The sequence below is a fragment of the Neolamprologus multifasciatus genome, chromosome 12, assembly GCF_963576455.1.
Source record: "Neolamprologus multifasciatus chromosome 12, fNeoMul1.2, whole genome shotgun sequence".
Classification (NCBI taxonomy): Eukaryota; Metazoa; Chordata; class Actinopteri; order Cichliformes; family Cichlidae; genus Neolamprologus; species Neolamprologus multifasciatus.
This window is the reverse complement of record NC_140450.1, coordinates 30,197,898-30,225,678: the sequence shown is the minus strand read 5'-3', so window position 1 is coordinate 30,225,678 and position 27,781 is coordinate 30,197,898. Positions and strand designations below refer to the sequence as shown.

At 40.8% G+C, this 27,781-nt stretch overlaps 3 protein-coding genes and 2 pseudogenes across 4 annotated transcripts in view; 4 read left to right on the top strand and 1 right to left on the bottom strand.

The window, feature by feature from the left end:
• LOC146507249 (tetraspanin-15) overlaps positions 1-19,208 on the top strand; it is a 32,828-nt gene extending 13,620 nt beyond the window's left edge. The window contains exons 7-8 of the mRNA XM_085180533.1: positions 2,218-2,334; positions 13,949-19,208. Of these exons, the coding sequence (XP_085036659.1) occupies positions 2,218-2,334; positions 13,949-14,278 (447 nt within the window). The 3' untranslated portion in view covers positions 14,279-19,208. The remainder of the gene's footprint in view (positions 1-2,217; positions 2,335-13,948) is intronic.
• LOC146507251 (interferon-inducible double-stranded RNA-dependent protein kinase activator A homolog) lies at positions 4,037-10,193 on the bottom strand (the record flags this gene model as incomplete). Its single annotated transcript, XM_085180824.1, has 4 exons — positions 4,037-9,583; positions 9,681-9,775; positions 9,858-9,975; positions 10,074-10,193. Coding segments are annotated over 4 exons (618 nt in total), but the record flags the coding sequence as incomplete, so codon positions are not given.
• Positions 4,555-5,800, top strand: LOC146507252 (uncharacterized; annotated as a pseudogene).
• LOC146507250 (uncharacterized) lies at positions 16,639-19,208 on the top strand (annotated as a pseudogene).
• A 7,361-nt stretch (positions 19,209-26,569) lies between these two features.
• slc4a5a (solute carrier family 4 member 5a) overlaps positions 26,570-27,781 on the top strand; it is a 40,458-nt gene continuing 39,246 nt past the window's right edge. Inside the window, exon 1 of one of the 2 annotated variants that reach the window (XM_085181110.1) lies at positions 26,570-26,693. The gene's annotated coding sequence lies outside the window, so the exon portion shown is untranslated. The remainder of the gene's footprint in view (positions 26,694-27,781) is intronic. The other variant, XM_085181111.1, reaches the window with a different exon arrangement.

Sequence of the window (27,781 nt, the reverse complement as noted above, 5' to 3'; positions counted from 1 at the left end):
GGGCATCAGGCTTGTTCCAGCACATTCCACGGAGGCTCGACTAGATCAGGATCTGATGGTTTTTTGGTTTTTTGGGGTTTTTTTATGTCCCGTTTGGATCTTTAGCCATCAGAATTGTTGTCTTAAGGCCAAGAAAGATGCCAAGCGGATTTATTTTACCAAGTGGATCATCATGGCCTTGCCATATTGGTCCATTTGATTGATCTTTATTATAATTATGTATTTATTTTATTTTCGGTTGCTACAAACGGGACAGACATGACTGGGGGATAGGACAGGGAGAAAGAATGAAAGAAAGAGAGGGAGAGAAAGAAAACCAGAGGGGAGAAGAGACGGTGAGAAAGGGGGGAAGAAATAAAGAAAAACAAAACACCTGGATCACCTGTATGGAGAAAAAAAAAACAGAAGAGAAAGCAAACAAAAAAAGAGCAACATAATAAAAACAGCACCATCACAATAAACTAGCTAGCAGTAGATAACAGTAGATACTAAATATTAAATGATATTGTGCAGCACACAAGATAGACAGCGCACAATGTGCTTTGAGGCAGTCCGTGTCTGTGGACACCTGTGTGCACACCTGTGTGGATCAGCATGCTTGTATTCCAAAGATTTCTTCATGTAACGATCTGCTAGGGAGTGTGGGGAGCCATAGCCCCGTCCCCCAGGGTATGAAGCAGGTATGGAGGAGATCCAGGCCCCAGATATCCAGAGGCCCCAGAGTATGAGGACCCGAGGAGGACCACCAAAAGGGGGGGAACCATGCCACCCTCCTGGGAAGAGCTGAGTAGAGCCCCAAACGAGAGGTCACCCAGCAGCTACGGAGCAGAGGTCAGAGGGGGTTGCAGTGGCGTGCCCGCGGGCTCTGCTGGCAGCCAGCTGTGCCAGAGAGGACCGAGCTTCAGGCCCAGAGGCCTAAGGGCATCCCATCCCCCGGAAAGGGCCCAGCCAGGCCACAGGCGCCAGGCCCCGCCAATCGGCCACCAGGAGTGAGCCGGTACATACATGAGCGCCCAGCCCCAGTCGACAAGTCGACCACCAACACACCAACGTCTGAGGGCATCAGCCACCGGCAGGGAGTGTGATGAGGGGAGATAGGCCTCCGTACTTTGGAGGGCCTGAGATGTTCCCAGAGAGGTTGAGTCTAAGACCCAACCTGACATATAGACACAGACGAACAGGCGCACGCGGACACAAACGTGCATTCCCACCCCCATATATACAAACCAAATACTCGGCACTCCCCCGACGTGTAGACAGACACAAATAGACACTGCACAGACAGTCGCACTCCCCAAACATGCTCTATATCCCAGGTCCAGGTACCCCCGCCCCCAGAGTGGCAAGCCGCAACTAAGCCCAGGAGATGTAACCCTTCTCTCTGGGGTGGAGGCAAGCGGACCACCTCCTTATCTGCAGTAGCAGGGAGGCCCCGCATCCCAGACCCCAATCTGACGGCCAGCACCTCCTCCCAGCCCCCCAGCCCTGACAGCTAACAGAACCGGGGTGAGTGAAGACCCCAAACCTCCCTACGCCCGCTCATATGTAGTGTTGCTGTGTGCTGTTCTAAAGTGCATTTAAAACACAGGAGAGCATGGTTCCTGCTTCCTCTCAGAGAGCAGCACGGCTCCTCCCGAAAACCCTTAATGTCTTTATGCATTTAAAATTCAGGGTAGGACACCAGCGCCAGAGGTGGGTTGGAATACACCGACCATCCTCTGGATGCTGTAAAACGTGCCCACCCCCCAAGGCCCTATATGTATGTGTTATGTGAGAGTGTGAGTAATGTGGATGTCTAGGTTGCAGAATAAAATTGAGGCACAGGCAACCAGAAGGGGACAGAGGGGGATCTGATGATTTCTATTGGTCGGGTCAATGCCTTGAACTCTCTGTTGGGTTCCTTGAACCCTTCCTTCCACAAGCCACTGCTATCAGGGAGCACCGTTTGTATGGAGTGTGTTTGGCTTGTACCAGTGTTTTTGTTGGTGTTCATGTAAAACTTACATTCACACAAGTGACCCCAGCTGGTCACTGCATTGTAAAGAGATCAATGTCAAACTCTTAACCTGTCTGTGGTTTTAATGTTGCGGCTAATTAGTGTTACAGTTTTGTACTTTCTGTCGAAATTCTCTACTTCTGTTTATTTTTAGTGGCAGCTCAGTTTGACTTTGAAAATGAAACTGTCTTGTTGTTGTCTTCGTCTGGTCTGTGTATCAGCGTGAAACCCTGCATGAGCTGATCCATGTGCGAGGCTGCATCCACGCAGTCAACCTCTGGATGAGTGACAACATTGGAAAAACCGTTGGACTCTGCTGTGCCATTGGGCTGCCACAGGTAATTAAAAACTCGAGGCACCAACTCACTGAAACGCGACTCTTTTTGAAACTATTTGCACTTCTTCTGCAGAATCCTGTTATCAAAACTGTTAGCCATCACTTACTCTGACAAGTTGCTTTTAAATTTTCCTGACTGGGAAAGAGTCTACCTTTTCTGCTGCCAGAAAAAAAATAGGATTTGTCTTTTCAGTAAAGCCTAAGTTAACCTTCACCTGCTTCCTTCAGTAGCCCCAATTGTGACAGTCTCACTGCTTAATAATGTTCAATAAATCTGAGGTTATGGACAGACGGCAGGACACAAACTGTCCTGTGGATGAATTTAGATTTCATACAACCTCTACAGAGGAATATTGTGCATCGTGGAAACAGAAAGTAACTCTGGAAGTTGTACATAAGAGTCTGTGTACATGTGACAGCACACCAAGACTTTCTGTACAGAAACATTAGTGTAGTGTTTTTTTTTTTAATGCATATGCTCCCACTGATGACTGGGGGAAAATGAATATTTAGAGGAAACAGATTAACGCACAGATATTTAGTGAGTGTGGATGTTGTTGTTTTTGTTTTCATAGTCTCATTGTAATAAAATGTGTCCACTGCAGTGGTTGTTGTTAACTATGTTACCACATTTATATCTTCTCTTTGTTGTGACAAAAGTAAAATAATCATCATACATTGTGTCACAATACAGTATTTCTGGACCACTTGTTTTATAGCTTTGCCTTTTGCTTACACAGCACAGACTTTCAGCTTTTATTTGAGGGTCTTCACCAAATCGTGACGATAACCATAGAGATGCTGCTTTTCTACACAGTCCCCTGCTTTCAGCTTCCGAAATATAATTGAACAAGTTGACATAATCAAACACAAAATGGTTATTTTTAGCACTTTGTTAGGAATAGAAATAAGATCAAGAAAAGAGTGCTGCTTGATATCTGGAAACAGTGGTTTATTTTACTTGTATATGTTTCAGCCCTTTATTACAGCTGCTTTCTGTTGTTCATATATTAAATTATATGATGATAATAATAATTAATGATAATATTAATCATGATTATTGTTGTTATTATTTTAAAATTCATTGTTTTACTAAAAAACAAAACAAAACAAAAAACACAGTAAAGCACTTTAAAAAAAAATAAGATGCCAAATTACAGTTATTTAATTGCAATTGTGAACAGGTAAATGTGTTTTAGCAAAAATTAAAAATTAAAACAAATCATCTTACGTGGACTTAAATGTCCTTTGTTCCCCTTTTGTTAAAACAGAGAAAAATGCACGACAGACAAATACTGAAAAAGGAAATGGTTGCCTTATATTTATATAGTGTACAAATTCAAAAACCAAATTTCTCTTAAAAATTTAGATTTGCAAATGTGAACAAATCAACTTGTTAGAGATATTCATCTCCACTTGAAAAAAACAACCCCACAAAACAAGAAAACTGCACCAAACACCACAATAATAAACAGCATGTCCAAATTAATAAGTCTTCTCATCAGATATTGATGCTTCTTTCCTATGTGACGCAAAAATAGGAGACAGATGTTTTTTTTTAACTAATTAAGCACCCAAATAAAAAATCAAATGTTTCTATGTTTGAATCACAGTAACTTTGACAGTAACATCTGCAGTAATATTCACATCTCTAATGACATCTAACAAGTGTTCACTTTTTGATACAAAGACTGTTTACACAGTTTGTAATTGCAGAGAAATACATTTATTTTGATCATTTCATTTTCGAGCAGAAAGCTCACCCGTCTTGTTATACCCTTTAGATGAATACAGAGTTTTTTTTTTAATTAACTACATATTCTTTAAATAATGTTCCCTTTTATAAAAAGTAGGATAATTATTTAAAAAAACTTATTATAGCTCTATTACATAGGAAAAAACTGTCTTTTTTTCTGTTGTCTCTTATTTAACATTAGGGACGTTTGTGGCAATAAATTTCTTAATCGACTAAACAGGTCACTTAAGAAATATTAAGTTAAATTTGAAAACGGTTTAAAAAAAAATATCCCCATTCCAAAATGTCATGTGACAATCTGATTGGCTTAGGAGTGATGATGTCACAAGGATCTTTGATCCTTTGAAGTTTTTCCTTAAGTAGGGTTGAGAAGCAGCAATTTTTAGTTCGTTTGTTTGCAGCCTTCAAACGTTCACTACAGAAAAATTTGGAAACCTCTCAGAGTCATCGGATACAAACGCCAACATGTATCCAAGATTACGGCAACCAAGACACAAAGATTACGCCGCCTCTCCTTCCACCCGTGGCCGGCCAATTTCTCCAAATGGCCTCTTATCCATCCAAAGGGCATTACAGGAGAGTAGGAATGAAAACAACCGTCTCCAGAACAAAGTTCAACAAATTGAAAAAGAAAAACTTCACCTGGAGAAGAAGTGCTTACAAATGGAAGCACAAAACAAACAGCTGGAAGAAACACTACAGCGCCAGCCCGACATCAACATTATTAATGAGGGCTGGGGGATCAAGTTTGCTCAAGCCAGAGAGCAGATTGTATTCCTCATCAAAGAAAACAAGAAAAAGAGCGCTGAAGTTAAAGAAATGTCCGAGCAGCTTCAAGGCAGGAAAGCGACGATTGATAAGATAGAGTGGGATCTCCAATGCATGGACCAAAAGAATCAGCTGCTCCAAAGAAAGCTTGATGAAGCTGAAGAAAAAAATAAAGAAGTCCTCCAACAGAAGGAAGAACAGGACACAAAGCAAAAAGACCTGCAGCGCGAACTCCAAGACATGCAGGAAAAGTACAGAATGGTGAAGGTAAGGTTGGATCAAACACTGCGCCAAAATAAAGACCTCCTTCAAGAGAAAGAGCAACAGCAAGAAAGATTGACAGAAGAAAAGTGCATTATCAAGGACTTTGAGAGTAAAAATCAAAAAATGCAAAAATTCTGTAATGAACTGAAGGTCAAAACAAGTGAGCTGGAGGGAGAAAAGGAAACATTGGAAAAACGATGCTCACAGATGCAGAAAAGGATCGATCACATGGCGAAAAACAACTCATTAAGCTCATTAAGGGGATATTGTTGGAATTCAACAACTTGAAGCGGGAAAACACAGAAATGCAGGCCCGAAAACAACAACAAGACAAAATGCAAGAACACCTGCAGTGTACGCTCCGCAAAATCCAGAGAAGAAATGAGCAGCTAGAAGGCATGCACCATGAAGATCAACTGAGAAATGCAGACCTGCAGAAGGCAAAGCTAACACAGGAGGCAACATCCAAAGACCTCAAAGAAAAGCTTGAAGAAACACAAGCAACATTAGAACAGGTGGAACAAACATGCAAGAAACTTGAGAAGCAAAACACAGAAACCATCGATGAGTTGAGAACCCTCATCCTGGAGAAAAAGGCGCTCGTGGAAAAGTCCATGAAAAAGAAGAAAAGATTCTTCAGCTTGTTCCGGAAGAGGGACAATACTGCTTCTTCAACTGATGTAGCCTCGTTTTGCTCCACCTCTGTTCAACCCCCCAACCAGTCCTGGCAGTTGACTGCCCCCTCCTGAGCCTGGTTCTGCTGGAGGTTTCTGCCCGTTTAAAGGCAGTTTTTCCTCCCCACTGTCGCCTAGTGCTTGCTCAGAGGGGATTGTTGGGGTTTTCTCTCCTCTACCTTCTTTCTTTATTTACTTGTTAACTTTCTGCTCTTACTTCATTTAACCTCGTTTCTTTATTTACTTGTTAACTTTTTGCTCTTACTTCATTTAACCTTGTTTCCTTATTTACTTCTTAACTTTTTGCTCTTACTTCATTTGACCTTGTTTCCTTATTTACTTCTTAACTTTTTGCTCTTACTTCATTTACCTTGTTTCCTTATTTACTTAACTTTTTGCTCTTACTTCATTTAACCTTGTTTCTTTATTTACTTGCTTGTTTAACTTTTTGTTCAACTTATCTAACAAAATAAAACAGTTGAATTTATCCTTTGAGTTTTGTTCATCTAATCTTTACAGAATTTCTCCAAAACACTTTCAAACATTCAGATCTGTCTTTCATTTTCTTCTTGAAACCTCATGAACGGTGAACTAAAAACTCTGGAACATGGTTTGAAACACTGAAATTGTTTCAGTTGAAACTGGCAAAGTCATACGTGTGTGTGTGTGTGTGTGTGTGTGTGTGTGTGTGTGTGTGTGTGTGTGAGTGAGTGTCACAGGTGACACGGTGTCATTAGTCCGGTCATCATGTTTAGGCTCATTCATGCCAAAATTATTTAGGCTAAATCTTTAAAACGGTGTCATTGCACACATTTTCAATCACACAAATGCAGAAATAATTATTTGCAGTATCTTATCTGATTTATTATGAGAATGTCATGCCTGATCATTTGCACCCACAACATCAAAAATGGGGGCAAAAGGGAGGAGATCGCGTTTAATCGATTATAACACGAGGTCAGAAATATAAGTGCTGACATGAGTAGTGTCCACAGAAACCTCTGAATCTCAGCTAAAAGCTCATGTTAACCATTTCAAACACCAAACAAAGCAAAGACACCAGACAGTTAAAAGAGCAGTTAGAAATAAAAAATCCATTTTTTTTTAGGTTTGAGTCACAGTAACTTTGACAGTAACATCTGCAGTAATATTCACATCTCTAATGACATCTCACAAGCGTTCGCTTTATTTTGATACCAAGATTGTTTACACAGAGTTTGTAATTGCAGAGAAATACATTTATTTTGGTCATTTCATTTTCGAGCAGAAAGCTCAGAAAACCCCTGAAGGCCAAACAGGTTAAAGTTAATTCCCAATAAAACTAACTGTGAGATGTTTGACTACATTGCTGTCTGTATTATTGTTAAAGTCATAAATGATCACCTTTAAAGTGTTTGTGCTAATAACATCATGTACAGTAAGACAGGCATGGAGAACAGCACTGACCGGGAGAGGCTTTGAACAGATGACATACTCAGTTCAATTCAACCTATAAGACTTTAAGAATGCACAAGCATCTAAGTAAAATCTATTTTTTTAGTCTATCATCTGTGATATGATTATGTGAAATTATAATGTATTGTTCATCTCCCTTAAATAAACAGGCAGCCTTGTGTGAAATATTAATTCATTAAAACAGTCAAATTTGTCTGTTGTCTCAGTGGCTGATAGTGCTCCACAGGCCTCAATGTGAGCTTGAAGCCATTTATATTTTTTAAGTTGTTTAATGTGTAGGTGCTCAAGATTTTGAATGAAAGCCTCGGAACTTTGGTAGCACAAAAAAGTGGCTATTCTTTGTGCCCGTATGGATCAGTCCCTCTTATTACCATTATTTCCTTAAGCCATAAGTTGTCTAGTTAAGTATCAGACTAACGTTTAAAGCTTTTACTTGAGTGAAGTAACTCACATTACTGCTACTGCTAAGTAATGTTAGCTACGTTTACAGCATATTCCATAGATCACCACGCCATAACTAACTACTATACAAGCGCTGCCATACTCCATCACACTCAGTGCATTTCAATCATTTCTCCAGTACGTTTGATAGCTAGCAAAATAATAATAATAGTTTTAAAAATTAGCACATGTTATGTACACATACTCAAAAATTATTTACTAGGACTCACATTGGTGTAACTTTGTGCTGAACATTTGTGTGGTCAAGATCTCTGTCTAAATAAATAAATAAATCTGGGCAAATTTCCAGATGATTAAACATGCAACTATTTTTCTGGTAATAACTGAAGTGAGTAAAGAAATCAACCGCCTTATTTATGCAAGATAATTCATAATTTTATCGGTTATGTCTGATTATTGGGGGAGGGGGGGGGGGGTCATAACCCCCCTGGAAATTACGCCCCTGAGGACTCACCTGTCATGTGACTCAAGAGTCCAAAGTCCGCCAGTGTCGTTTTCTATCAAATACTCGTTAAAACAGCAAGTTAGTGCACTCATCCCCGACTGTTCGGGGGAGGGGCGGGGTCACACAGTGGTGCATGGCAGCCCAGGTGGAGAAATTTTGCTTTTACACTTATTTCTCTATCTGATAAGAAAACTATTCGGGCAGATAGTTATTTGCAGTGAATGAAATACGGCTTCAAGCATGTTTCAAACCTTGAAAAGACAATACTAAAATTCAAGAACTTTCACGGATTTCAAGCACCCATACGAACTCTGGGAAGAGCAGATAATTCAAGTCTTATTGACACCAGCCTCACTGTTCAGTCACCTATTCTCTTTCTGTTTCACTCTTTTCTTCTGTCTCACACTAACTGTGAATAGTTGGCATAAGAAAGGTTTGCTTAAAAGGGACTGTTGTTTTTTCCATTTCAATATAAACTGCCTTGAGTTGACTATTGTTGTGATCTGCCACTGCATAAAGATAATAGGGCAGTACATGAAGCAGGACAAAGCTCCAACCATCTCAAACTGGTTTCTTGAGCATGACAACAAGGTCACTGTACTCAGATGAACTCCACAGGCACCAGATCTGAATTAAATAGAGTGTCTTTGACTGTGGTGGAGCAGGAAATTCACATCATGGGTGTGCAGCCAACAAATCTGCAGCAACTGTGTGACCCTGTCACGCCAGCATTGACCAAAATCTTAGATGAATGTTTGAAGCACCCTGTTGGATGTATGCCATGAAGAATTATGGCAATTGTGAAGGCAAAAGGCATCCGATCCGATCCCAGGTGTAACGCGCCTTGAGGCGACATTTGTTGTGATTTGGCGCTATATAAATAAAATTGAATTGAATTGAATTGAATTAACGTAATGTATGGAAAATGTCTTTCGCCAACCTCACATCTGGGTTTTTTTGTTGTTGTTTTTTCTAACACCCTCACAAATGCCCCACTACTATGAAGATTTCTCAGCATTAACCACTGGAGTGGTACATGGCCTCATTTGGGAAAGCATAACTGCATAGATGACCCAGTTTTATTATTTTAAAAAGGGGTGAAAGTTGAGGATTTAATCAAGACGTTAAATGCGGTCTATGATTAGGGCGACGGGAGTTTTTCTTTGAATGTGATGTGAGTAAGGGAAGCTGGGAACCACATAATCTGAATGGAAGGCACCAGTATTGCTAACAGAAAAATACAAATGCAGTTTGTTTTCTTACCAATATCAAAGTATGTGACCTCAAAGCCTTGTTCTTTGGAAAGGTCCAACATCATCTGAATGTAGTCTGTGTTGGGAATGCTCAGCGGGTTTCTCCTCAGTAAAGATATCTTCTCTGCCATCGAGTTCCTTAGGTTTTCAAATCGCACACTTGGTTTAGGACCCTGAAAAGTAAAAGCATCACAACACAAAAGAAATTGTCTGAAATGTTGAAGTTGCCTGTAGACGTCACACAAATGAGCCAAGAAAGATCCGACATACCCATGTGATTTCAGAACGGCCTGATAGACTCTGAAGCTTTGCCACAATTTTCTCTGCAGCCACTTTTTTTGCAGCTTTTTTTGAATTTCCTACACCTGTCGCAAAAACAAGACAGAAAGTTAGGACAAATGAGCAAAATTTTAGAAAATTTTCTTTGCACGTGAAAGATAATCGCACCCTTCTCTGACAAGGACTCCAATCGACAAATAACCGTGAACTCTCTCTTATGCGGTGGACCAGCCTCTGTTAAAACTGTGTATTCAGGAAGATGCCATCCTCTTTGTAATGCTAACTCCTAATGTGAAAGATAAGAAAAGATCATGAGGGAAACGCAGTTCATTTCATACATATGGAAGAAATGTTCTTGCATAAACACAGCCATGACTGGCACACCTGGAGTAACCCCACAGAGTTAGGATGATTGTTTGTCTCTGCTGCCACACCATTACTGTCAGACGTCCCAGGAACATTCCTGCTTGGAATTAAAGAGAAATCACACGAGTGTCGTAGTATTTAGTAGGCGCTACAAGTTACAAGCACAAGATTTAATCTAAGATTTCTCAGGCTGACTTCCCTCCTGCAGCATAAATACAGAGCTGTGCTAAAAGTCTTGAGTTAACCCTCATTTTTCTAGGAAAATAGTAAATTGGTACAACAAATGTACAACCAGGCATTGACATACAAAACGTACAAGGCAATAATAGAGTTCACATAATTTTAAGAAGCTTGACAGTCAATATTTGGTATGATCACCTTGAACGCATCTTTCTTCAGCACAGCCTAAACTCTTGTCAAGCTTTCTTGTCATTTCTATAAGTAGTCTTCAGGAATAGTAAAAGATTTCTGACAGATCCTCAGAGCTCTTCTTTGGGTGTTGCTGCCAGATGTATTATTGTAATTGCTAAAAAAAATTAAGTGGTTGCCAATCCGATGCCCATTCAGATGGTACTGCTGGGTGGATCAAAATCTGATAGTTGACAAGATCCCCAACACGACTGGCTGAAATGCAGCTCCAAGCTAGGGCTGTTCGATATAACGATATATATCGGATGTAAATCGGATATAAAAACGTCTATCGTTTCATTTTACGCTATCGTTTGTTTCGTGGTGTCGCAAAATAAACTGTTTACGGCAATATTTTTTCATGGTTTTTATGGTCACTGTAGTGGCTATATTAATTTATCAAAGTTCTCTCTTTCTCTTATATTTAATATAACCACACTACTGACGGACAAGCACCTGTTTTTATGCATTGTGGTTAGCAACAACGACAGTAACACCATCGCGTGTCCGCTTGTTTATGTTCCACATAAACCTTTCACAATAAAGCTCAAGATCCTGTTGAGACTTTTCAAAATAAACTGAATCACGTGAAAGAGCAGATTATTTACGGATGAGAAGTAAAAAAGAGCCGCCAGTTGCTAAAAAATAAACCTTTGACTCAAATGTTAGAACAGGCTTTTCCCCGCAGCACGCCGTGTAATAAATACTCACAAAGAAAACGGCGGCTGTAACTTATGTCTAAAAATGTATAGTTTCATGCATCGGTTAAAACACTCGACTCCAGCTACATGACGCGCAGCTGGAAACACTTCCCGCAAGTCGAGCTGCCCGAGATTCACATAATTTACAGAAAATGTTACATTTTTGTGATTTATACCGTTATCGGGACGATAGAATTCTTATATCGGGATATAAGATTTTGGTCATATCGCACAGCCCTAATTTGTGGTCTCCTGCAACCTCTAATGGTTAATCTGCATGTGCGATGCCAGGTGGCCTTCTGGGAGGACTTTCTCTGTTTGGAAGCAGCTGAAGCTGATCAAGTGTTGGGAATGTAGCAAGCACCCAGTTTTGTTTGTTGATTTTCATTCTGAATTCTAAATTTATCTCTGATCTGACTTGACTTTTAGAAAAGATTAGCTTCTTCTATCCTGTTACAGCTGGATATGATTTTTATAATACAATACATTCCAACATATCTATTTTAGAGGGCGCTCTACTGCTGCCCTGCTATTGTATTGCAGGGCCAGCATTCACATGACTCTCTTCACAGCAGAGTAGTGGCCGAAGCTCCATAAGGAAATTATGAATGGAATTTTTCTGTTACCACTGTGAGTGTTTCTCTGCCAAACTGTGCTGGCAGCTCGCATTAACAGAGTCCACTGTTGTGAGTTCAGCACATGAAAGAGCAGCTCTGGCACCAACGTGCAGAACAAATCTTCTGATTGCTGCTGCTTTACTGCCATCAGCGAAAACCCTGACTAGTTCATATACCAACACTGGCATTGTGTGCAGTGTATAGAACAAAACTATGTCCACTAATCCACTAATTGGAAGATGGCTGTTTTGATCCACCTCCTCCAGTCAGCATGTCAGCTGTCCTTAGGCAACTGAAATAATCTGTTTCAAATTATTACTGAGCATTTAAATATGTAGAAAAAAGCACTGTGTGCGTGAGAGAGAGAGCGAGGGAGAGTGTGGGTGAATGTGCTCAGTGCTTTTTACTGAGTAGAAAAGCGCTATAGTACAAGTCTGTCCACCAGCTTCTTAAAGAAAAGGTCAAATAAGTGACAGCAAAGAACTTGCATGGATGAGTAGCATTTTCTTCTTCTAACTTTCATACCCAGCCCCAATAGCTGCATGTCTTTGGACTGTGGCAGGTAGCCGGAGAGAGAACATGCAAACTCCACACAGAAAGGCCCTGGCTTGATGGTGGAGTCGGACATTAGCAACAGTGCTAACCACCACCGTGCTGCCCTATGACAGCTGTGATAGGCTCCAGCCTGATAAGGAAAAGCAGAAGAGAATGGATGGTTGAACTTCTTACTGAATCCAACCTCAAACATAAACTGAAAATCTGTTTCAATAATAGAGTACTGTGAAAAAGTATAGGTCCCGTTCCTGATTTCTTAGAGGTTTTTCCTTTTTGCATATTTGTCACACCCTGTGTGGAAAAAGTGACCTTAAACCTAATAAATGGTTGTGTCCCCGTTAGCACCAATAACTGCTATCAGATATTTCACATCACTGAGGAGAAATTCTGCCCTACTTGTCTTTATACTTTAAAAAAAAATTCAGCTGCATTGGAGGATTTTTCAGCATGAAGAGCCTGTTTAAGGTCATGCCAAAGCATCACATTCTCATTGAAGTCTGGACTTTGATTAGGGAAGTGAAACACCCAAAGGTGGACTTGTTGGTATTTTGGATCAGTTTCCTGCTGCATAACATGAGTGTCCTTGAGCTTCAGAGTATAAACTTTCAGGATTTTCTGGTTGAGACCAGAATTTAAGATTCAGTCAAGTCAAGTTCAAGCAAGTCGTCAGGTCCTGAAGCAGCAAAGCAGCCCCAGACCATTACACTACCACCTCCATGTTTGAATGTTGGTGTGATGTTCTTTTTATCTTTTTATCAAATGCTGTGTTACTTTTATGCCAGGTAGAGTTGGAAAGTGCGTTTTACCCTTAATAATTATATTGTAATTTAAAAACTGACTTTTGGACAAAATTAAGAAATCGGGAAAGGGGCAAATACTATTCGACAGCACTGTTTGTTGACTTGGTGCCAAATAAATGACAAAGATGAAAAAGATGCTTAGAGCAGAGTATTGCCTTAACATCTTGCTTATTGTGGAGGATGAGATGGGGTGAGACAGAACGACTTGTCTTCAAAACATGTTTTTTGTTTTAGTTGAAGTCTGGGTCTATGCAGCAAATTAGAGTCATTGGGCAGAGCAGCATGAATCCTCAATATATCGAACCTTAGCTTGGCATGATTTAAGATACCTGCGTGTAAGAAGCACATGGGAGTTGTTAGTAGTTCTCAAATGCTTCTTGCATGATTGATCAGCCTTGTTAATAAATGCATTGCACACAGAAAATTGATTTTTGATTATTCTACTAGAGTAGCTTTGAATGATTCACAGTGCAAAATAATCTTGATCTTATTTTAGGCCCTCAGGTTGTCCTCTGTCTGACATGAGCAGTTTTGGTCCCTTTGCCTTTAAAGTCATCTTCATTTTAAAGGTGCTCTGATGACCATATTAAAGAAGTCCTTTCCCATTAGGGATTACTTGCACGTACACTGACCTCATTGTTTCAAACTGGCTGTTTAATGCAGTTTTCCACCTTGTATATATGACAGAAACAAGGGAAAACACTAGATCCTCCTTGAAAAAATTATCATAACAATTATTTGATAAATTTTTCATGATTAGCAACTCAGATGAGTACTGACAGGATGACTGTGTCTTGATCCTCTTCCTGCAGCTGCTGGGTATCATCCTGAGCTGCATCTTCTGGAACCTTCTGGTGGAGATGAGCGAATCAGCTGACATGGTGGACTTCAAACTGAAGAAGTTTAATTACAGCGAGTTGGACCTGGCTGGTGCCGGATGGTGCATGTGCCTGCCCAGGGACGGTGGCTACCTGCCCGTCCCAGTCGCAGAGCCTGAACGTGACCCCATTGATATTCACCTGGAGAAGCTCAAGAAGCAGCCGCTCCGTACACACTCTCAGCTCCAAAAACTGCAGCAGTCCAGATCTGCCACCGGCCTGGATGAAGTAGACGTTGGCCGCAAGCATAAAAGGGAACACTGAATGGTCTTTTTTATTTTTTAATTATCATTATTATTTTTGACCTGTCATGCCTTTTGGGAGTTTTTTTGCCTTTTTTTCTGTCACTGTAGAGTAATTTTGTTTGTTGGAATTGTGTTGCACTACTTGATAACTGAAACTTTCTGTAACTTGATCAAACAAAATTTGGTCAGTTAAAGTGACTAAATGTACTTTGACACTTTGTGGGTGAATTTGTTTACAACAACATATGAGGGAACAACATGCAACAGGAACCCTTTTTACATTTCTTTTGTTTGTGTCTGTTGATCTTCAATGATTTGTGGCACTAAATCATATTTAATTTAATTTGTATAGCCTTTGAAAATGAACTACAGGATGTCTTCATGTGCTAAAGCTTACCTCAGGCTATTTTGAAAATAGCCCAGTAGTCAGAGCACAGTGTGGTGTATAAATTATAAAACCTTGAACAAATGTTTGGTTTTGTTTGTTTGTTTGTTTTAAAAGTGTTGGAGAAATAGGAGTAGCCAAGTATGTCTTGCGTGTAGCGTCTGTGACGGATGTATAGAGTTTGTGTATTATTTGATTTTATTATGATTTCTATTTAATTTTGTGAAGTCAGTGTACATTGTAAGACTGATAGTTGTGGAATAACATGGAATGCATGTTTTGTACTGTATATAAAGTAAGTTTAAAGCGGGGTCGCGGGAGACAACAAAAAAACTCAGTTTGTGTTACACGTGAATTATACTTCTACATCCCAACTACGTCATAACTTGTGCAATAACCAGAACCCCATTTTAACCATGCGCTGTAACTTTCTACGTAACCCAACGGAAACCTCGTGAGAAGTCTAACTACACATCAGGTCAACGCATGCCGCAATGACTTGAATGGCGTGGAAGTTTTCAGTGTAGAGATAAAGGGAGTTTCCGTTTACTACACGAGTTAAGACTTTAGTTTCCTGCAGAATTCTTAATCAAGCTTTTGGCTCTCAGTGGGAGGGGGAGGGGTCCATCTACTCCATGTTTTTCAACTAATCTTTTTATTCCTCCCATCTTTTAAAAGAACAACTATAAAGGGATTATCCAGACTACTAATCCAGTGGGCCAACAACTCTGACAGTGGCAGTTTTTGTATCTGAGCAGTGCACTGTTTTGAGCTTTCCCTCAGCTCCTGCTTGTATCAAAACTACTGTTCATTTCAATAAAGCTGAGTTTATGTACTGATCTTTTTAATTCTTTTTTTTCTCAGGGCTGTTTGCATATGAACAAAATAAAGAATAAAATGCTCTTATGACCTCCAAAAGGAATTATTTGACAACAGCAGCATTTCTCTCAAAACATTGCTGAAACCTTTTCCAGAAAATTGAGGGGATAAAGCAACAATAAATGACTTGCCAGAAATCCGAGTAAGTGCTTGGATTTCTATGTGTGACGTCTTCTTTAAAAAGTATCCTAGCCCTAAACTCTAACTCTGTGCTATCAGAATATCAAATGCTTGACTTGAAAATTGTTCTCTAGTTTTGGTACTGAAGGGACAGTGCCAAGCTCATGTTAGACCTCAGAGGGAAAAAAACACTCTGCATGTAGGTATATCGACCTAAGCTCAAAGATCCTGTTGGGGCAGGATGTATTTTAAAGGTGTCTGAACTCCAAAACTGGCTTTTTGGCTGCCATATTAGAACTTTGGAGGCCAATGGAGGCCAACCTGTATCCATAAAGTATCCTAACAGACATATAACATGCTAGAGTTTTGTGCACCAAAGTTGGAGCAGAGTCTTATTAGACATGCTGCACCTCACAGGAGGTCATGATATTTATCATTCGTGGTTAGGGATGGGTATCGTTTAGGTTTTATCCAATACCGGTGCCAAACCAGTACTTTTGAAACGGTGAAAAAGATAACAATGTTAGCCTTTTCTGCAGCTATGGGGCATATATGGCATCACTCTTGGCTGGAAGCAGTGCTTAATCAATGGAAAAAACACAAACCTTGTCCAAAAACCTCTCATGTTTAACTGTTTTCCACTTTTTCTTTGGTCGTTTTAGCCTTTTTGGCCAGGGTGAAGGGAGTATCTGCCATCAAACAAGAAGACAGCCGCATGTGGCTATGATGATGTTTGCTAGTTCACTTTACATGCATTAATGTAATAACGTGGTTAGCCTACTCAACGTAAATTACACACGAACAACATTAAGCTACTCACGCAGACAAGAACGGGTGCTGCTGCCATCATCATCCGTCATCATTTCTGCTACCCCCCCCCCCCCCCCCCCCCCGAAAATGCACTGAAAGACAACAAGAGGCCAGAAGAAGCAGCAGTGACACAGAGCATCCAAAAAAGTTATTCGTCAAGAACTATCCCACTCCAAGTTCAGAAAATGAACGATATGACCTTGAGTGATATCAAAACCTCTGAAAATGCACCAAAAGACCACAATAGGCCAGAAGACCAGAGAGAAACAAAAGTGTGGATCATTGGGTCCAGCTACATCAGATGAGACAAGGGTGAAGCAAAAGAGACTTTTGGAGAAAATTTCGGACTTAATGCCAATGTCCAGTGGTTTGGCAAAGGAGGAATGCGCTGGTGGGGAGTCCTTCCTCATTTTTATGAGGACCTATCCACACAGAGCCCACCTGACATACTGGTAATCCATGCAGGGGGCAATGATTTGGGACTCTTTTCTGCTTATAAACTTTCTTCTGTCATTGAGAAGGAATTGCTGCAACTGTACACAGAGTTTCCCTCAATGACAATTGCATATTCATCCATCAACGAGGGTCAAGTGTGGAGATATGGAAATCTAGGCAAAATCAACAAGGGCAGGAAGATTGTGAATGCCAGCATTAGAAAGGCTGTCGACTGCTTTGATGGAGTGATTATTGAGCATCCTCGCATCAGGTTTTTCAACAACTCGATTTTTTTACCCGACGGAGTTCATTTCACCAAGAAAGGAAATGAACTGTTTCTGACAAGCATCCGCTCAGCCATCCAGAAAAGTCTTCACTCACTGTTAACTGAAAACTGACTTGAGACATTTCTTTAACAGTCCAGAAAACCATATGTTGTTCATTTTAGGCAATGTGAGCAACATATAGCTAATGTGTGCTCTCATTTTTCTTTCCTTTTGCTTCTCACCCCCCAACCAGTCATGACAGATGGCTGCCCCTTTCTTAGCTTGGTTCTGTCAAAGGTTTCTTCCTGTTAAAAGGGAGTTTTTCCTTTCCACAGTTGCCCAGTGCTTGCTATTAAAGGGGATCATTTGATTGTTGGGGTTGATAGTTTAGAATTTAATTGGCTTAAACCAATAAACATAAAACTTCAGGTGAGAGGTTCACATAGTAGGGAGCACTACAAAAATTACAAATAAAAAAATGTAATTGGCAGCAAATAAAAAGTAAAGACAAGAATTTTTGAAAAAGATCTCTTACTGCTTTGTTTAGTTACTTAAATGAACGCTTGTATGTTTTTGTCATAGAAGAATAAGAATATTAATATGAATATGATCACCGATGCGTTCCCAGGCCAGCCGAGAGATATAATCTCTCCAGTCTGTCCTGCGTCTGCCCCGGGGCCAAATGCCTAGTCGCACCCTTGCCTCCATGGACACCATAACTCATCACTTTTGGCGCAGAGAATGTATTTTATGAACTAATATTAGTAGGCTGAAGCCTTTTACTTCAGCTGTGATTGTTTTTGTTATTAAGATATATATTAATATGCTTTTTTAAGGATCAAGATGTGGGTTTGTTTTTCCAGCTTCGTTAACAGTTGTTTTTTCAGAGATCAGGTATCCTCACATCTTCAGCAGTAACATTAATCCATATTAGTCAAAGGAGCTTGCAAAGAAAAGCGTCTGGACTTCTTTAAGTTGCTTGAAGACGTTTCACCTCTCATCCGAGAAGCTTCTTCAGTTCTAAGGTCAAATGGCAGAGAGTCCCAGATTTAAACCCAGTGGGGGTATCCCCCCCAAAGAGGGACAAAAGGACTCCCTGATGATCGTCTAATCACCTGAGCCAAGGTGTGAAAGCGGGTGTGGGTCCCAATCAGCCAGGGTTTCGGGTGAGCTCATTGTGAAACCTGGCCCCACCTTATCATGTGATTTCCTGAGGTCAGATGGCCCAGGATGTGAGTGGGCGTTGAGGTGTCTAGGGAGGGAACTCAAAACTGGATTATAGATGGCAGGCAGTTGGTGTCGTAAACCACCGCCTCTGTTCAAAGTCCATCTGCATCTTAAGGATAAAGGTCACTCTTTCGAGGATGCCAATGTTCACATTTTGGACAGAGAGGACAGATGGTTTGAAAGAGGAGTGAAAGAAGCCATCTATGTCCACTGTGAGCGACCATCTTTGAACAGAGGTGGTGGTTTACTGCACTGTCGATCGGCACTCGACAGTGCAGCCTAGGCGGAGTAGTCGAACTCAGATCCACTGAGCGCTAGGCAAGCTAGCAAGACAGAAGCTAAGCTCTCCTTGCAACATGGCAAATTGAACCTCCCCCACCCTCATTCAGATCTGGCGTTTGTAACTATTTTGGTTTTCATGTGACGTATGACCCTGAAGGTAAGCGCGTCATGGACAAAAGTAAAACAGTATGTCGGATGTGCCACGCAATGCTCAATTACATTGGTGGGAACTAGTGCGTTAACGCAGTTTGCTCGTTAACGTGTTGACGCCGTCCAGCCCCACGCACGGGGCGATCCACGGTAGCTCGTTAACGGAGATTTGCCGTGTTATGGTGTTAGTGTCATTTCAACGAGATTAATGCTGACAGGACTAGTGGGAACACAGTGAATATGACTGCACTTTTATGCCGACATCATCCTAGTGCAAAGACAAGTGGAAGCAGACAAAAACAACAAGCACACATGCTACAAACTTTACCCGAGTCATTTAGACAGCCGTTAGCACATGATTCTCCTTATGGGGACCTGATATGTTTAATATGCTGCTGAGAATATAGCCCAGAAGAAGCATATAGTATAGCTTTTATTTTGGAAAGACACATTTCTCTGTAATAAACTCTCTTTTCCAAAGATGAGTGATTTCTCAATCAATCATTTTATTACTTTGTTGTTTCAGCAACATTAAATTTAAAAACTGTACGTTTGAGTTAAAATATATATTTATAATTTTAATAAATGACAAATTAAAAAAGCATGAACATTTTTTTTGTATCGAAAAAATATTGAACCGTGACAGCAAAGTATCGAACCGAACCGAACCGTGAATTTTGTGTATCGTTGCACCCGTAATATATATATATATATATATATATATATATATATATATATATATATATATATATATATATCCCTATATACCTATTTTGCCCAGACAAGCGCCATCTTATTGTCCTATCCGCCTACTATGTCACACGATGAAAATATTCGAAAGAGTCATTCATGCACGTCTTCGGAAAATCGTCAACGTCATTGTAATTCACTAAAACACTAAAAGTCCCATAAATGATCCATTAAAGATGTGAAGGCGGCGGCGTCCTCCAAACGCCCTGTCTCCACCACTTCTCTCCAGCAGCCACCGAGGGACGGGAGGAAAGCGGCAGTCACTCTTCTTTAATTACCCAGAGTGCCTTTTAATCATTAACTGAGTGAGACTAACCCCGCAGGGGCAGCGCTCCGATTTACACCCGCTGCTCAAGCGTGTGTCAGGTATCTTGTCTCCCGAAGCAGGCGTCCGGCCGTCACCTCTCTGCTCGTCACCCAATTGTGCGTTTCCCTCCCCTCAGGTCTAGCCGCTGGCAGAATATCCTCTGGTTCCGCTTGTTTCTCTCTCAGCCCAGCTCGCCGGGCCTTCCAAAAATCTGCCCGCATCCACCAGTTGAGCTCCACTCTCCCAGAATGTCCAGCCTGCACACTTGACCTCTCCAGTATTTTAATTTATCAATCAGAAGTGGACAGAGTCTCTCAAATATACACACTAAAAAACATGCAATCACTGCAAGGATAAAAACACTCAACAAGTAAGAAAACACAAAGCACAGCAACACATGCAAAACAACACATACAAAGTCCAGAAAAAGCCATTTCTCCCCCAGATGACATTTTCATCTTGAAGAAGGAGGACTGGAGGGTAAGTTCCAACTCCTCAGCCTCCCTGTGAAAATCTATTCCAGGGTGTTGGAAAGGGGAGTCCATCCATTTGTCGAACCTCAGATACAGGAGAAACAAGTGTTCCTGGTCGTGGAACACTGGACCAGCTCTTTACCCTTTCGAGGATACTTGAGGATGCATGGGAGTTTGCCCAACTACATGTGTTATTGTTGACCTGGAGAAGGCATTTGACCGTGTCTTTCTGAGTGTTCTGTGGGAGGTGCTTCGGCCGTATGGGGGTGTCTGGCCCATTGCTGCAGGCCATTCGATCCTTATACAACCATTGCAAAAGCTTGGTCTGCATAGCCGGCAATAAGTCGGACTCATTCCCTGTGGGTAATGGGCTCCGCCTGCCCTTTGCCACTGATTCTGTTTGTAATTTTTATGGACAGAATTTCTAGGCGTACCAAAGTGGCGAAAGGCTTTCACGTGGGTGGTCTCAGAATCTCATCTCTGCTTTTCACAGATGATGTGGTTCTGTTGTCTTCATCGGGTGATGGCCTCCAGCTCGCACTGGAACAGTTCACAGCCGAGTGTGAAGTGGTGGGAATCAGAATCAGAATCTCCAAATCTGAGGCCATGGTCCTCAGCCATAAAAGGACGGAGTGCCCACTCCGGGTCAGGGACGAGTTTCTGCTCTAAGTGGAGGAGTTCAAGTATCTTGGTGTCTTGTTCACGAGTAACGGGAGAAGGGTATAAAGGGTACTCCAGTCACCCTTGTGGCCGCCCACCGGACTAGCTCAGCGGCGGCCGCCGTCTTCCTCGCGGCCGCCCACCTGAACTGTCTCGTCCCAGCTGCCGACCTCGTGGCCGCCCACCTGAACTGTTTTTGTTTTGGACTCCGTCCTGGGCCCCCTCCGCCCGCCCTGTTCTGGTTTTTCTTTCTTTTGGCCGTCGGGTGCCAGCCTTTGAAGGAGGGGGTACTGTCAGTTTTCCTGGGTTGTTGACCCAGTGCTTTCAGTTTTGTTCATGTTCAGTTTATTTTGCCACTTCCATGTTCTCACTTCCTGCTTTTCCTGTGTCAGCTCGTCTCGTGTCATTAGCCAGATTATGTTCAGCTGTGTACTCACCGGTCTCTCATTATCATCCTCAGCAGTCTGTGTATTTAAGTCTTCTGTTTCCACTCGTTCACTGTCGTGTCATTGATGTTAATGTCGTCTCTCGTATGTATGTTCAGTTCAGTCAGTCAGCCATCCATCCAGTCTTTCAGCCAGCCAGCCAGCCAGTCAGTCCTTCGTTCCTGCCCTGTTCATCCACGATTCATAATAAACCATCTTCAGTTCTTCACGATCCACGAGTCCTGCATTTGGGTCACTTCCTCGCCTCCACACACGACACTCCTGACACACATGAACATTACTCACAGTTCTCACAAGGTGATTCTCAAAGTGCAAACCTTTGTAGATTTCAAAACGTAAAACTATTATTATGCCGCTTTTTTTCTTCGTCTGCCTGCCACTTTTGTGCGCCTTTTTCTCTCCCGGTGCAGGTGCCTATTTCCGAATGAGGGTCATAGTTATGGGTGTTTTTGTACAGTTTTTTTTATTGGGCGTGATGGTTATCAAAACCAAGCATGAAAAATTTGGCAAGCGCAGGAGACACGACAAGGAGGAGATTTGTCAATCAGGCTGCAGAATGCAATGCTGTACTGTGCAATAAAAAAATCAGCGAAAATATAAATAAATAAAAATAAAATATATTCTTATATGACAACATGCAAAAGAACAGAAAGGTATTTGTACATCAGTGGGAAAATAGCGGGGCAGTAGGCGGGCTTGCTAGCTTTTGTGCAGTCAAAAATTTCAAAAGAGAAATGAATAAACTTACCAGGTTGGCAGCTTCACATATATTCCTCCAAGCTCAGTCCTTTTTATTCCTGTCTCGGTACAGAAAGCAGCTTTTATTATATTTATACAGCAAGAGGACCAGTTAGCTTTGCACAAAAATACCTGGAAGAATTGTCCTTTAGTGCCTGTGCTTTTTTAGTTTTACTTAATTAAAGTCCAGTTTCCTCATTTTTTAAAGACACACTGCATATCATTCCAAGATTCACCGCATTTGTGGCAAACAACTCTTTGAGAATCACCTTGCTGGTGCAAAAATACTATTCTATGCCTGTTAAACTATGTTATCTTTTAGCACTCATAAATCCAACTAAATGGGAACAAATGATGTGTTTTTGTGGCAGGTTGCTAATAACAAAGTGCCTAAAGATCAATTTTAAAATTGGTTCTTTGCTAATTTTTTCTTTTGTAAAAAACACAAAAATGTTAGTGCCTGTGAATTCTGATTCTACCTCTTTACATTAGTAAGACGGACAAAAGTTCATGCCTTTGTGGAGACTTGATTGAATTCCCCACATATCTGTTTCAGTTACAGGGAAAAGCTGACCAACCAATCTGCAGTCAATTTCACACTAATCGCTCCATTTGGTGTTGGATAAAAAGACACATTTGATACCATAAGCTTCTCCTTCAGAGTATCAAGACCACAGATTTTTTCCTGCTGAATGATTGCACAGAGGGTTCTCATCATCCATGTCTTGTATCATCCTCCTGCCGAACTTCTGTTATGCTCTTCAGAGCTGTTCATCTTTAGTCTCACTTCATTAGGCTTTAACAAACTACATTTAACAGCTCATCTTTTCTGTGTTATGCTAAAAGAGTTTGAACAATATTCAGAGAAACTGGGAGGATTTCCCATCCACACACTCAAACAAGCTTTACTCAAAAGAGTTTCTGGGGACAATGAGTATTACTGTCCTTTGTTTTACTATTTATGTAAGAAAACAACTTCATGTCATAAATTCTCTTATGATGTACCTTACAGAGTTATGACCTGTGGCAGTGCATTAGTGCTAAGTGGCCTCTATGATTGTGTTAGTCAGCATTAGGAGTCAAGACAAAGTGGCCTCTTCTTACTGGGTTAATTATGATGATGTAAAAGGCAGAGAAATGCAGCATAGAGAGGAGGTGAGGTGGATGGACATGTTAACAAACTGTTTATAAATGTCATCAAAATGTCATTTTTATAGTGAAACTATATGATAAAACTGATGATGTATTAAAATCTTAATATATTACATCCATTTTGTTCTACTTATCCAATTCAGAGTAGCAGGGAGGCTGCAGCCTATCCGAGCTACCATAGGGTGAGAGGCGGGGTACCTCCTGGACTTGATACTAGTTGGCCTCAGGGCTAACACAGAGAGAGACAAACATCTGCACTTCAAACTTGTAGAGCATGGCCCTAACAATAAATCATAATCTGTACAGGCACGTTTGCAATTCAATCATCTAATACACACACACACACACATATATATATATATATATATATATATATATATATATATATATATATATATATTAGTGCTGTCAGTGTAAATATAGTCAAAATAACGTTAATGCTATAACTGCACTAATGCGGCAAATCTCCGTTAGCAAGTTAACGCAGATTGGCCCGTGCGTGGGGGTGCACGGCGCTAACGTGTTTACAAGCTAACTGAGCTAACGCGTTGACGCCGTGCAACCCTCGCACAGGCTAAAAAAAATAAAAAAATACTGGTAGTTTGTAGAAAAGATTTTAAAAAGTAAAGAAAAATATGGATAGGGGTACAACTGTGCACTAGAATGGTAACAATGAGATAATCCCCAAAACAAGTGTTCTAACTGCATTTGGCTTGGGTCAGTGTCACTGCTGGTAACATGAGGCAATACCTGGGCCCTACAGAGGTTGCACATATAGTTCAACTCCTTTTGAATGGCACGTCAATAAAAGCCAATGCCAGAAGATTTGTTGTGTCTCCCAGAACAGTTACAAGAGGACGGAGGAGATTCCAGGAGACAGGCACTTACTAAACAAGCTCATTGAAGGTCCTTAATGTGTCAACAGGACTCTAATCTGATTGTTTGTGCAAGGAGGAACAGGATGAGCACTGCCAGAGCAGAGTCCTACTAAATGACCTCCAGCAGGCCACTGGTGTGAACGCCTCTGACAAAACAATCAGTAACAGATTTAAAGATGTGCCACCCTGTGCTTTTAACAAATGCGCAGAAGCACGTGGGAGCCCTATAAACTACTGAGTACTGTTTTGGGTTGCTGCAATGAAATTTCAGGAAAATAAGCTAGCCCTGTGCATTCTGATTTTACCCAGTCCATATCAGGATAGATATCCACAGCATGATTTTTATCCCATTAAGAGTGAAAGTGAAAGTGTTACTTTAATTTTTTGAGCAGTGTATATATTACTTATTTCTGAATAATAATTTACTGTATATTATTCTGAACATTTTGCATAATGAGTGTGCTGCTTCACTTACTTTAATTACATTTTAAATATACAACTTGTGTCTATTAAGCTAATTTAAAATTTGTTTGTTTTTTAAAAAAGCCTAATTTTTTTCCACTTTGCAAAACATCTGTCCAATAGTAAATGATGTAAATGATTTTTCATGTGATAAATCTGTAATAGAGCACAGGAAAGCAGCCTGAAAATCATGACCAATGTTTTCTATGCCAATTTTCTATAGAGATTTATTTCTGATTAAATATTCTGATTTGCTATTATAACACTGGCCAGACTGGTGCCTGTATTGACTGTGCAGTCAGCCAAGCAATGAGAATGCAGACAGAACTAACAACTAACAGAAAAATAACAACAAACTCTGATCAGTGAGTGGCACTACTGGGACAACTGGATGCTCACCAGTGTCAACATTCTTCATCTTGTGGAACTATAAATGTCAGAGACGGCAACAAGACACTGTGCATCCACCACCGTGACTCAGACTGAACTTTGGCTTAAATGTTATAAAAATCTGAAAACCTACTCCCAGTATGTGTGCTGGGTGATCGCCCAGTTATCCCACTAGTGCCACCCTCTGATCAAAGTACTGTATATACCTGATCATATGTCTAGAGTGACCAGTGGGGCACGCTTGTGTGGAGTAATTAAGTAAATCCTAATAAAGCTCAGTGGTGGTCTGCAAAAGAAATACATTTAAAACATAGAAAAAACACAAACAAAGGGCTTTCAGGAATAAGTCTGTAAAGGACAATTAGTATGTAATTTCAATGTAATTTTAGATTGTTTTGATATTTTCAGTTTTGAGTTTTTTGTTTGTTTTTGGGTTTTTTTAGTTAAAATCTCTATAAAGCTCATCAACAGATGAGTGGTTTTGTTTTTAACTGTTTAAAATCTCGTCGTAGATGATGTATTGACTACGGACCTGATCATGCACAACAGACCAACACCCACAGATAACATGGCAGCCCAAGTCATCACACACCAAAGGAACTTCAACACTGACTTCAAACCGCTCCACTCTTCCCCCAGACCTGGAAAAATGAAAAGCAAATTTCTCCTTCGCTCGAGTAAGATGCTTGTGATGTTGTCCCTGGTTCAGGAGCAGCTTGATATTAGAAATGTCACAGCTGTATGTCTTATTGTAACATCTGACACCAGCCTCCTTGTAAAACTTTTTCCAATCATTGCACCGACTTTTCATGAGCGTATTCACAGATCTGTGGTCATCCCCACTGCTTGTTCACATTTTCCTGCCACACTTTTTCCCTGCAGTCAACTTTCCATTATAATGGTTCAATACAGCACTCTGGAAACAGCCAGCCTTTCCAGTAATGACCTTCTGTGGCTTAACCTCCTTGTGGAGGGTCTCAATGACAGCTGTCAGGTCAGCGGTCTTCCCCATTTTTGTGGCTGCTAACACAAACAGAGATATGCTGTATTTATATTGGCTGAATGGTAATTTACTGAGATCAAAATATATATCCCAGTATTTTGAGATACCCTTACCGCCAAAACTAAAATCCAACAAGGCTCAAAATATTCCACTTTATAGTGAATGAATATGTTTTTGAATTTAATCACAAATAATAAACTGACAGTATTCTGGTCAAAACTCGCACCAACAGTCACTTCAAAGCTGTAATAAATTCCCTTCGAGGCTCACATAAGGTCACTGCTTTTCCACAGTCCTATACATATTGACCTATTGGCACAGTATAGAGATTCTCTACCAGTGGCTGGTGTTAACCATATTCTGAAACGGCTTCCTGCCTGAAGCTGTCTGCTCAGTCCTCATTGCCCATTATTGACCCAGTCACGAGAGAGAGAGAGAGTGATAGAGCGAGAGCCAGTTGGAGAGACAAACAGAGACAAATACAAAGGAGCTTTTCTCTTTGCCGACTTTGTACCATTTAATAGTTTGTTGGAGCTCCACTAGCATGTTTTCATTGATGCTTCCCCACAAGCAGCCAAACTCTTTTCTTCTTTTGCTTACTCCAGCTGACAACTAACCCAGGTAGGCTTTAGTATGTTTTTTCTTACTATATGATTCTTGTTGTTGTTGTTTTTCTTTTTTCTTTCCCCACCATTGATTTATCTTGTTGCCTGAGCAGTACTGTGTCATTTTCTCAGCCTGTTGAGTCACACATGACATTTAGTCTCTGTTTTTCCCATCCTTGGCTCCAGGCCTAACATATGTAAATTAAACAAACAGTGTCAGTAATGTGGGGAGTTTGGAGAACTGTCGTCTCTGAAACTAGAATTCTGTCATCTTCAGCTCTGTGTGACAGTTTTGATCATATCTAAGGCAGTCACACGAGTAGTGTGTGATCAATGGCTCTTAAAACATTTTTACTTTTTTCCCACAAGACACTGGTCTGTTCTAAAGGGAAATAAAGTTTCATAAACAGTCTTTGAAGAACAAGCTAATGACATGTGGAATCATTCTTTAAGCTTGCTGAGGCACTAATGAGCCCCACTTATCCAAAGTACTCGGATCCCGTCTCAATTGATCTATAGGCACAGATTTAACACACACTGCCTGATATTAGAAATCGTACTTACAATGTTAATGAGCAAAGCAAGAATTCAACGTGTGAGTGACTGGTGTGTACTGTATGTGCCTGTTTCTTAATGTTTATCTTTTGCTTGTGAATGTACTGATGTGTAACAAATTAGAGACTGTAGTTGTGTCAGTGAAATCATACTACCTTTTTCCTTATTAAAAGTAATTAAACACTTGTCAATGAAGTGAAAAACTGTCACTTTCAAAATTATTTTTCCAGTTTCTTCAATTTCCTCCAGATTAAGTTCACTGGACCAGATACATTATACATTATTCCACCGCAATCAAAAGATCAACGCTTATTGAACCAAACCCGAATTTGGCCTACAGAGACTTGGCAGAGCACTCTGTCCCGTGTGCACGCTTATGTTGTGTTGAGTATGTTTCATGTCTCTATCAAGTGACATGGGGTGTTTGGAAGCAGGGAGAGCCTATCGATCAGCTGGTGGGGGGGAGCGAGTGTTGCGCCTGCAGCTCTCGCTCCATCTGCCCACTGGGTGTGAAGGACACTGATGTGACAGCGCTAATTACAGAGGCAG